The sequence below is a fragment of the Lagopus muta genome, chromosome 1, assembly GCF_023343835.1.
Source record: "Lagopus muta isolate bLagMut1 chromosome 1, bLagMut1 primary, whole genome shotgun sequence".
In the NCBI taxonomy this organism is placed as follows: Eukaryota; Metazoa; Chordata; class Aves; order Galliformes; family Phasianidae; genus Lagopus; species Lagopus muta.
Genome location: NC_064433.1, coordinates 129345999 through 129358053, shown reverse-complemented (window position 1 = coordinate 129358053; position 12055 = coordinate 129345999). Strand labels below are relative to the sequence as shown.

General features: G+C 43.8%; 1 protein-coding gene across 3 annotated transcripts in view; it reads right to left on the bottom strand.

Annotated features, from left to right (window-relative positions):
- Window positions 1-1002: 1002 nt before the first annotated feature.
- Window positions 1003-12055, bottom strand: part of CYFIP1 (cytoplasmic FMR1 interacting protein 1) — a 64112-nt gene continuing 53059 nt past the window's right edge. For all 3 annotated transcript variants that reach the window (XM_048963893.1, XM_048963878.1, XM_048963888.1), the window contains exons 26-31: window positions 7746-7876; window positions 6033-6105; window positions 4829-4923; window positions 3026-3264; window positions 2028-2175; window positions 1003-1620 (exon numbers count right to left, since the gene is read on the bottom strand). In XM_048963893.1, coding sequence (XP_048819850.1) covers window positions 1456-1620; window positions 2028-2175; window positions 3026-3264; window positions 4829-4923; window positions 6033-6105; window positions 7746-7876 — 851 coding nt within the window. In that variant the 3' untranslated portion in view covers window positions 1003-1455. The remainder of the gene's footprint in view (window positions 1621-2027; window positions 2176-3025; window positions 3265-4828; window positions 4924-6032; window positions 6106-7745; window positions 7877-12055) is intronic.

The following is a 12055-nucleotide window of genomic DNA, read 5'->3' as shown; positions in this document are numbered from 1 at the left end:
CCCCTTTAAGGCGAGCAATTATACTAAGTGAAGAAGGTGGTGGATTTTTTTTTTTAAACACTTAAATCTGGTTGATGAAATAATAAGCCACCTTTGAAAGTGTGAAACTAACAGAAAAGTAATCTCTGAAAACATATTCATTGCAGGGAAAATGTCATCCTAAATCCACACTAATGCTACTATTTCTAACATACATGTTAGAGATCAGTCCACCTAATGCTGCTAGTTAACCAGTGAGAATTATAATTTACTTTAATTACACCATAATTAATTATTTTTACGGAGTTCTTAAGCCAAAAACCAAGCTCTATTACTTAACTGCTTATGTAGCACAGGGCCAAGATGAAGCCTTGGGTATGTGAGACTTGGCTCTAAACCACTAATGATCTCAGGAAATTAAGCATTTCTTCAATTCCTTAATTGAAGCCTGAAGCAGAGGGGAATGTGTGACTGACTAGAAGGCTTCCTGGCACTCCACTGTGAGGAAATAACAGTTGTCTTTAAGAAACATTTCTTTATCTAGTAGAAGAAATGCTTGAATCAAGGACAAGCATCTCCCACACACCATGGCAGCCATGTGTGCCTGCTTGCCAGAACAGTGGCTCCTAAGCACTGACAGTCTGGGAAAACCTGCATCAAAGTAAATTTACTTGCAGACTGCCTGGCAAATCTCTATCTTCTGTTTTGTGAGGAATTTTAGCTCATTTTTTTCTCCTTCCTCAAGGAGAAACAAGAACTGCTTATCACTTGTAAACATGTTTGTATCTCCAACCAAAATACAAGCTGGGGAAGAAGCTCTTAGAAGGAAAAAACAGAGATCCCACTCTAATCAGTTAAAGTTCTGCCACTTAGAAATACCAGAAGTACTATCAGCCACCTCCATCTTAAGTAACTGTAGAGCAGTCCCCCTGAGCCAGCCTTCATTTCCACAATTAATGATCACAGAATACTTTTGCGCAGAGAAAGAACAGTCGACTGAAAAAATCAGTTATTCACAAAGCAGCTGCAGAATTCATTGTTGTTTTTTTTTTTTTAATAAAGGCTAATTAAGCAATTAATGCTCTAATACAATTAGGCATTGGTTTCTAAATCTTTCTACAGAGCCCAGTTTCTTAGCCTCCGCAGCTGTTACTTTGATAGCTTGGGGGAATGTTTATTCTGATCCGGTCTGAGATGGCCACCTCAGAAAAGGAATGCAAAGAGGTTGCAAGAACAAACCTTCTACAGCTGCAGGCTTTTAATCAAAGTATATAAAATTTTAGTCTAGAAAAATAAGTATGGATTGTATACAGTTACTGTGCTTGGAGAGTGAAGAGGACAGTGCATCACTCAGATGGCACAGGAGGACTGAAAAGGGCAGATAAAAGGATTTCTTCAACCTGCTGGCATTTTGTTTTTCTCCTTTCTCATACTTTTAGCCTAACCAGGTGCAAAAAGTATCATTAGGGAGGAAATCTAGTTGCTGGCAAGGGACTGGTGAATGGGCGGCTGGAAGCAGCGCACGTGTTCCACGGGTGTGCTCTCTCCATCTCCAGACTTCAGATACTTGTCCAAAATAGCAATTATTTCATCATTCAAAATCTGGAACTTGCGAATTCTTTCAACCATTTTCTTCAAAGGCTGCAAAATGCAAAAAAAAAACCCAACAATTAGCTCTGGAGATGAAAAGCACCAAATGCTGTGACGTCACTTTGTTACAAACGTTTCCCCATTACTGGTAATGCAATCAAGAAATCCAAGGTGCATTCTGGTTTCTGACACTGCAGCTTTTTGTACAAAAAGGACAATTTACAACTGCCTTCATGTAATCATAATCCAAGTGCAAGCGTAGGAGATGAGCAGCGTTCAGAAAATCCTTACAGCCAAGTAATTACAGCCTTCAGGCTCCAGTATTAGCATCTAATCCTTCGTACTCTCATTTTCAACATTTCATTCCAAAAAGCGATCAGTCCATCTGCAAAGCACCTGAATACAAACAGCTCTGATTTTTTTGTTCGTTCTGGAAAGAACAAATATTTTCAACATACCACATTCTTTATAACCTCATCTTTGCCATCGTGCTTTTGGACTTTCAGCAGGTGGTAGCAGAAATCCAACACGTCAAAGCGACGCTGCTGTCCCAAGAGCACAATGATCATGCAGCCAGCCCAGTGCAGGCCATCTCCAAAGCACTGCCTGAAATAGAAACCAGAACACAAAGAGCCTTCAAACACAGCTACAGGAAACATTTAGGAATCAGGCATTATAATAAAACACATATTAAATAAGTCCAGAATATGACAAACATGAATCTAAAAAATACTGTGAAGTCTAGTAGATCAGTTTTGCTTTCCAGGTTCCACAAGTGATGCAAATGAATGCTTAACACACACACACACACACACACACACAAAAAGGAAGCCTCCACCTTCTGCTTTCCTACAACTTACAGTTAGTTACTTCAAGGACATTTACCCCCTCCCCCACTTCGGCTCTAGCAGCATACATTTCATTTTCAAAGAAAACAAAGGGGGAATTCAGCACTGTCACTCTGCTTTGGGCTGCAGACAGGAAGGGAAGCAAAGGTCATTTCCCCCATAGCTGGTCAGTGAGAAGCACTCGACAGCAGCAGTTTTTCAAAATATGGATATGCACAAATTACCAAACCCAAGAACCGTATTAACGTGTTAACTTCCAAATGCTCATCCTTGCAGAGAGGAGTCAGATGAGAAAGTACTGGCTAGGGACGCTCGCACACGTCCAGCTATTTTATTTGCATTCAGCTTCTGTAATGGTAAGGCTACCACTGAACAACGTGTGCTAGGGCCTGCTTGTCATGGGATCATTCATTCTACTCTGCCAGCACTTAAAATAGAGGGTTATTTTCTTTAAAGATACAATCATCTCTGTGTTCACGCGTTACGAGCCCCTGCCTGCGATCGCATCGCTTCCCTTGGCTTTGCAGTAAGCAGACACACAAACAAACCCCTCTATTTGGTGCACAAGGAACAAAGGAAGGGCTGTTGGCACAGGTGCCCATACGTACTCCACAGTGAACTCGTGCGTTCCCACGGGGATGCAGTAGACGAACTGCATCGCGCTCCAGAGGCGGTGGAATTCTACACACTCATCTACGTGCATCACACCATTGCTGGGTAGGGGCCCACGCCAGATGGGATCGTCCAGGAAGGATCGGATCCTCGTCAAGATAACCTCAAACATGGACAGGCCGCAGCAGAGGCGTTCTTTGGTCAGCAAGTCGCCTTCCCTTGCGATTGCTATTTGCTGAGAATGGAAAGTGCAAAATCCCAGTCACACAAAGCACTCAGTTTACAGGCCTTCTTCCACACTGACTTACTTCACACTGAATTACTGAAGGAACTGGGGCTCTTTAGTCTGAGGAAGAGGAGGCTGAGGGGAGACCTTATTGCTCTCTCCCAGTATCTGAAAGGTGCTTACAGTGAGAGAGGGGTTGGTCTCTTCTCACTGGTGACAGGTGACAAGAGGAAATGGCCTCAAGTTGCACCAGGGTAAGTTTAGGTTGGATATCAGGAAACACTTCTGTACAGAAAGGGTTGTTAAGCACTGGAATAGGCTCCCCAGGGAGGTGGGTGAGTCACTATCCCTGGATGTGTTTAAAATCCGTTTGGATGTGGTGCTCAGGGACATGGTTTAGTGGAGGGTTGTTGGAGTCAGGGTAGTATGGTGAGGTTGTGGTTGGACTCGATGATCTTTGAGGTCTTTTCCAACCTGCACAATTCTATGATTCTATAACTTCTAGAAAAGTACCATCCTGAGCTAATAGCACAGCACTGTTCACATAACTGCTCCAGTTCCCACACTGCGCTCTCCTCTGGAGCACACTGATTGGAAAACATGTAATAGGAGCTTTAAAAAAAATAACAACCATAATTCAGTTTCACTTGGTTTATTCTAGAAGTTCCTCTTGTCCTTGAAGTGAAGTCAGAGTTCAGTTCAGTGAAAAAGCACTCAGAAAAATCTAAGGGCCTTTCCTGTCCTAAGGAAGTTTAAAGGGGTTTTGCTTGCATGGACGGATGCAGAAAGCCAGAAGAGTGCTCAGTGGCCTGCTGCTAGTATGGGCTGTAGCAGCTGCAGCTGCTAGATGAGAAAGCTCCAAAGACAGCAGAAACGGACTCAGATAAAACCAAAAACTGGCAATACCAAGTCAGTGCTTGTCCCACTTACACCATCACACTGCTCTCTTCTGCAGCACAGCAGCACCCACCACCGTGCATTACAATAGAACAGACTGAAGGCTTTGCTTTAGAGCACTCTGCTCTACACAGTTCACATCTCAATGGCTTGTAACCACTACAGTTCACAGAGTATTACTGTGCCCCCACAGTGACAGAATAACAGTGCTGAAGCTACAAAGGCAGTGGAAAAAGAATGTCCTCCTTGGTCATCAGTTTGCCTGGAGAACTCAACTCAAACGACCACTCATTTCTAGTGGTTTTCTAATTTACTGGCTGAAAGAGGAAGAAACTGTTTTAAGAAAATTACATACATTAAAATGGATCACAGTGAGTGGAATTTGCATTAGCAGCTCACAGCCTGGCCTGTACGCTGAGCATGTATTACGTAGCAACGTACATGAATAATACAATGTTCCTCCAAACCTGTCACCCCCACCCATCTCAAATATTTTAAACTTCTGGGCTACACAGCTTTACCAAATGCATGGATCTAATACAATTCCTGTCATGTGAGCAAGCTGGGTGTGCGGGTTGAATTCCTGACACAGCTATCTGCGCTGTGACAAAGAACAGGCTTCTGAGTGCCCAAAAATGTCCTGAATTGCCTCAGACAGAAATGAGAGCAAGATTACCTGTGGTGTTCCCAGTCTTTCAATGAGAGGGACCAAGTGTAACGGAGCATATTTTGATTCAAGTCTCTTCATTTTAGCATCAAGCCTTTCACCCTCTGAAAGAAAAATAAAAGGAGCATTGATTCATCTGATTCATTTGATTGATATCTGGCAATTTATTCAGTGCAACAGAAAGCTGAACATGTTTTTATTTTTATAGGCCATTTCAATTCTAAACAGTTGGTTAATCATCAGTGTGGTTTTAGAAAAAAATACGTATTTAAATCGTAGATTGGTACATCCAAATAAAAAAACACCAAGTATTTATAGTGGAATACATTTAATGCATTACTAGATTCAAGACAGAAAGTAAGGCTCTGTTATGCTACTGCTGCTGACATATTTGACTCCCACTTGTACTAACCAACTAAATTGCCTGACTGTAGAAGGTGGGTTATAGTGAGGGTGGAATTCTGTGTATAGTAAGGCTTAAAAAAAGCACTTGGCAGCCCCTTGTCACTGGCAAGTAGGAAATATTCTCTGGCAAGTGGGAAATACTGCTTACAATGGTCTAACAAACGGTTTGCTTTATGTACAGAGATGCAAGAATCTGAAAATATTCTCAAAGATTTTTAGCTGATGAGATTTCTCTGAGCAGAACAGATCAGCTGCTCTGACAGTGAGAAACAGAGGAAATGAGACAGAAGAGCAGCCTGGAAAGAAGCAGAAGAGCAAGGGGAAAAAAGCTCACTTCCTAACAGTGATGGATAACAAAAGGGGATACTCAAGAAAGCAATCCTACAAACACTCAGTGTGCATCAATGTAATAGAAAAAAAAAGTAGAAAACAAACATACGAAAAGGCTACAGGATCTGCCTGCATTTACTTTATCTGCTCCCAGGCTTCTTATACCTCACTGCGATTGACAGCTATGTACATCAGACAATAGTTTCAGAAAAGCCTCTCACCTTACCCACATTGAGGCATTACTGCTGCCCCAAATACCCCACTCATCTCTGTCACAGTATTCCTCATCTCCCTCTTGTAGATTGCACTGCAACTCGCCACGAATACATTCTTCAGCCAGGCAACCAGGCTTGAATCGGTTACCTCTACCATAAATGTAACAGCAGTGTTGTAAAGGACTGGAAGTGGTCACCAGCAGTGCAGCAGCATGTAAGGAAAGCAGAAAGCATTGCCCAAACGGGGTGTTTTCATTCCGTACCTTTGACATGAACTCTCGGCAGGATGTTTTGGAACGGTGCCGCATGCAACAGGTCACACACTTCCTCTAGGGACTGGAACAAAATGGAAAGGAGGCAGTTAGGAATAAAGAGTCTCCAGACCACAGCAGATACAAAAACTGGGCTTCCAAAAGCATGCTGATGCTGGAACAGCAGAGGGCAGCCAGCCTCCGCTGTCAAAGCTGCACACATAACTGCTCTGGTGCTTTCTGCACAGAAATTCTTCCTAAGACTAAATGATTTCACCAGGTTACCTTGGATTGACAAAGCAATCAGCAGCTCTCCTCCCACCCTGAGCTGGCTGCTCTTAAAGGACAGGATATTTATTAAAAAGACTAATTCAGGATGAGTAATTTCGGTGTGAAAGTGGCAGACGGATCCTGAGCAGACAAACAGAACTGTGATGGATGACGCACAGCTCAGCTATTTTTACCAGCACTGCTCCCACAACACATTATCACGTTGGGCACGTCTCCCAATAAGGCAGGCTGAGACACCTCCCAGGAGCTGCTTTACTTCTTCAGGGATGTGGGGAAGGAAGAGAGATGCCTCCTGCTTTTTGGTTGCTGTACGTGCAGAGATGACCAGCAGATGACACACAGCTTTGCTGTGTATCTGTCTTTCTTGGAGCAGAGGATCTGGCTATTTGCAGTCCTCGGTGCTAGTATTAGATGCTCAGCAGCCACAGCCCTACCAAGGCCAGGGTACTATGGCTATGTGCCTTTCCTAGCTCTAATCCTCGATGTCAACAACACAAAAATGGACATGCTATGCAGTAAAGATTAACAAGATCCAGCCACTAGCAGAGATGCACCAAAGACCCTAAATTTTGCACTAGTTATGGTAGATGACCACAGTGGAAAAACACTGGAATACAGATAGGACATCAGGGCACCATTGAGAGCAAAACCAAGAGAAGGGGCAGCAAGCAGGGGTGTGTTTCTAGAAAGTGCCTTCCAAGTCATGTCCCACTGAACGTGACTCCAGCACTGGCATCACTTCAGTGCACCCTCAGTCAATTCCCCCAGGCAGCAGCAGGGCCTTCACCTCTCTGGCCTCTCACCTCGTGCCCTGTTAACCTGAAGCCCACTCCAAAGCCCAAACTGTGACAGTTACCCCATCACAAGATATGGTTTCACTGCCAGTCACCTGGCCCTCCATCACCCACCCATCATCCCTAGGGAGGGATGCTCTAACATTGCACTGGTCTCCTGAGAACAGTGTGCCTTCGTTATCTCAGCTAACATTAACAGTTTTAAACACCTGAGAAAAGGACTCTTACATGAGGATTCATGCTTGTGCACAGCAGGACCCCAGCCAGCTTACTGAGTGAGCTAATGTCGGGCTGGTTGGCAGTCAGCAAAGATCTCTCCTTGATGGACAGCCCAGCCTCAGTACCTATATGCACAGGTGGGGAATCTCTCCCCACCTAGAATGGGCAACACAGGTAAAGAAAGGGAAAACACCACTCTTGTTGCTTTCATTGCTCATAAGCAATGTCCATCTTTCCCTCTGTGAGCACCCAAAAGCATCAAGAACAAGAGATCAGCATAGGAAATTGTTTCTACCTATCTGTCCATCCACAACAGCAATCCTGCAGATTTCAACCTTGTTATTTGTGCCATTAGTAACACAAATTTGAGAGTACATTTGGAGACACAGCAGGGTTTTAAACCAGCACAGCAGGTACCTACCAGGCTCTGCTCAATAAGCAGGCAAAACAGGACAGCATTTCCCACTTCCCGCAAATTCTGGAAACAGACAGTCTTCAGCTCTGCGTATTCAACTATGTCCTTCAGCTGATGATGGAAAAACTCCAAGATACCTGAAATCAACAGAGAAGCAAACAAATGAAAGGAAAAACAATAATCAAAACTCAGGAGCCAGAAAGAAATCTAGCGATGATCACACCAGTACAGCTCTCCATGTATCAGCACGTGAGGTTGTTTTTAATTTATGGACATGCCTCCTAGACGAAACTGAAAGGAGCAGTATTTAAACATATTAACAATCAGAGGTTAATGTTAAGCCAGTGATGTGTTGAGCATTTCAACTGGATAAATCATGCAGAATGGAGTGCCTGCATTCTGCTGGATGGAGCTGCTAAAGTAGGAGGTAAGAGAATGATTTCCAGACGCAGAAAGACAGAGCAGGGCTCTTGTCTGCTATTAGTCCTGTTCCATCCTCTTATTCTTGATTCTATTTCTGTCCCCCAGCCTGCTGCACCACCCAACATGTTCAGTTCACAGCTCTTCTTCCCACAGATGACAGAGCCAGCAAGGAGCAGAGCACTGAAGGGAGCACAGGTGATGTCAAAATAGAGCTGCAAGCACCACAGCCATGCAGACACGATCCATAATCTCTCAAGACAAATACAAAAAAGCCAAGTCAAGCTCTGCTGACAAGGATGCACTACATCCTGGCTGACAAGCACAGTCAGATTGGTTCATCTATCAGGTTTTCAAAAAAACTGCTGAAAACAGCTAAACTGTCATTTTCAAAGCCACACAACTTATAGAATCATCTCAAACCTCTCCAGTAAGGCTTAATGTATTGATGGACTCCGAGCTCCTCCCCCAACTCCAGAGAAAGGCTGCACCTTCTCCTGGTTTACAAGCAATTTCAGTAAGCCCCTGGGTTCAGGTGGCTCCTGCAGGTCAACAGCACTGAGGCTGAAGAGCTACGCAGGGTGGGTGAGGAAGAGCAGAAAACTGCAGTAGGGCAGACAGCTTCCAGGCTCTTTATAACATATTTCCATCAGCATTTTTGCATCTGTTTGCATAAACCTGGCCTTTTCAACCTCAAGAATAGTGATAGAAGAAAATACATAATACAAAGCTTTTGGATTGTATGCTAGATAAAGCAGTTTCCATTACACTCAATGAGGAACACAGAGAGCCTCTAGCACCTTCCCACGTGCTGCTTGGATGCGGATGGAGAACCCTTCCTATATAGAGGATGAACCTTCCATATTCACCCAGCAAGGCGACAGCCCAGAGGGAGCACATAACACAAAATATACGCTGGAGCGTATTCATGCCAAGGAAATCCCTCAATTTCAGAAGAGCTTAAGTATTTACAGAGGAGGAAAAAAGAGTATGGCTAACCCACGCGTTTCTACAGAACGTCTCACGCCATTAAATTTAGCAACAGAGAACATCGGTAAAGTGAACAGTAAGGGGAGGGAGCCAGAACTGCCTGTGCTACATCTCAAAGATCTGTTTGTCAACAGAAAATGTGCAGTAAAGGAGTGTTCCTCCGTGCATTCAGTGAAGAGAGGTTTCAGACCCAACTTGAGTAACTTAATGACTGAATAGGAAAACAAAACAGACACCCTAATGGAGGTCATCAGTTGTAATGAATGCTTGCTGACTTTGATGGATTCAAAGAAGAAACTGAAATGTAGCTGAAGGGAATGTTATTGATGTTACATAGACAGCTCTGCAGTGAAATCCTGAGAATAACTGATGTCACCTACAGCAAATGTAAAAAAGGAGGATGACAGCACACAGCGAAACCAAGAGCAGCACAAAGAACAGTGACCAGCAATAAGGAAAACTATTACCTAAACCCATACTGAAATTGCAACAGAAACCAAATCAAGGCTGTAAGTCCACCCAAAAGCAGCAGGAGCCAGAGAAGCAGGAGGTTCACATCATGAACACCAAGTAACTACAGACCAGTCAGTCTCACCTCTGTGCATGGCAAGATCATGGAGCAGATCCTCCTGAATGCCCAACTGAGACACACAGAAAATAAGGATGAGGTGATTGGTGCTAACCAACATGGCTTCAGCAAGGACAAGTCACGCCTGACAAATGTGGTAGCCTTCTATGATGGAGTTACGGCATCGGTAGATAAGGAAGAGCAAGTGACGTCACCTACCCCTACTTCTGCAAAGTCTCTGACACTGTCCTGAATGACATCCTGATTGACAAGTTGGAGAAAAATGGATTCGATGGATGAAGCATTTGCTGGATAAGGAATTGGCTGGCTGGTCACACTCAGAGAGTTGCAGTCAATGGCTCAGTGTCCAAGTGGAGGCCATTGATGAGTGGCGTTCCTCAGGGATCGGTGCCATTTAACATCTTTGTAGGCAACATGGACAGTGAGACTGAGCGCACCCTCAGCAAGTTTGCAGATGACACCAAGCAGAGTGGTGAAGCTGACACGCTAGAGGAAAAGGATGCTATCCAGAGGGGCCTCAACAAGCCTGAGAGGTGAGGGTGGTGTGACACTGAACAAGTTGCCCAGCAAGGTTATGAATGCCCCTGGCCTTGCTGCCCCCTGGCCTGCATTCAAGGCCAGGCTGGATGGGGCTTTGAGCAACCTGGTCTAGAGGGAGCTGTCCCTGCCTATAGCACAGGACTTGAAGTAGATGATCTTAAAGGTCCCTTCTAACCCAAACCATTCTATGATTCATTCTATGAAAATTACATGTTGTCTTCTACAACTGCTCCAAGTTACCGAGTTCCTTTCAAAGTCCTTAACAAAGACTTTTCTTTCTTCCCTGAGAGCTCCCATGGCCATATGCAGATACACAAACGCACACACCCACACACAGGCACTCATGAACAAAATGGTGTCATTATTTTGAGAACCTGACACTCCGTATTTATTACGCAGCTGTTCCAAAAGCCGTATCAACTACCTCCCTTACATGCAGCGCTTGATTTAGGGGTGAAGCAGAGGAAAGTTCACAGAAGTACACAGGCAATTTCTGACGGAACAGAAATGATGCTGGAAGTGCAATCTGCTCCACAGTGGAGACCTGGGGCAGCAGAACATTATCAAGTTTCCATTAATATTTAAACGATGGCGCTCCTGGTTACATCTACTTGTAGTGTACAGCACACAGAAGGGCATTCCTATGAGACTCCATGCGCATAATGAAGCCCTGCAGAAAGACCAACTGTCTTAGTTTCATTTTAATTGCATGCAGCCTCCATCCTTCTCCTATCTCCACATCCTTCTGTGGGTGCGAGCTGTAAGCAACTGAGTTAACATACATCTTGTATTTCGCAAATTAATCTGTTTGCTCCTTCTTTCCAAGAAAGCAACTTTAACTAAACCTCCCTATTCCTGCAGATGGGATGACGCTGGGCGCAGTAATAATTGGTCGTATAATCCCAGTTTCTGATTTACACAGATAGCAGCCTTGCTTCTGCTGAGATCAAACATCTAGTAAAGCACAGGAGATTAGTAAAGGATTAGGCTCCATCTCAACTGTGCTCAAACAGCAGATGCCAAGTTTCAGCTGTGCAGGCTGTACACTAATTAATTTAGGAAGTCAGACTAAATCGACACATGGTCAGATTTCTTCACTTTGACCTTCTCTCATTTTCTACAAAACAATTTCAGTTCACACCTAGAGACTCAAATCAAGCATGTTCCAGAGCTTGTAACAAGCCTGGTACCTCAAAGATTAGCTATTGGCTATTAATTATAGACCTAAGGTGCTGACTAACAACAAACCTGATCTTGAAAATAACTCTGGATCTACCCACAGTATGGCTTATTTTCTGCACAGTGCTGACTTTACAACTGTGAGGTGAAGTCTGCTAATCTGCAGCATCAAAATTGTTCCCAAGAAACCGGGTGATGTAATGAACTTTCTGCTGATTCCCCTACAGACCTTCAAGTGCTGTCTATGATTATTTCTTTAGTTCAGTAGAGACATCGTTAATTAGCTTTGCATCTCAGCAGTCACACCATTCCTTTAAAAGAAAAAGGAATTCTGATCACAAAGCCTGTGCACTGCTTATTTTGCTAGAAATAAATATCCTATTGGTCTTCGTATCTATTGTGTTACTCACTGTCCTTTCAAAATCATCTAGGATTTTCTTTTATGTAAACATAACGTACACTTCTGCAGTGTTTTGTCAACAGAGAACCAGGATTACCTTTTTTTCTCATTAAGTACGGACACGTGAAGGGCATTTCCCTCACCACTGCCTCCTGAAGTCTTTCAGTGTCATTTCTCAGCTTCCTTTCTGATTCCAAA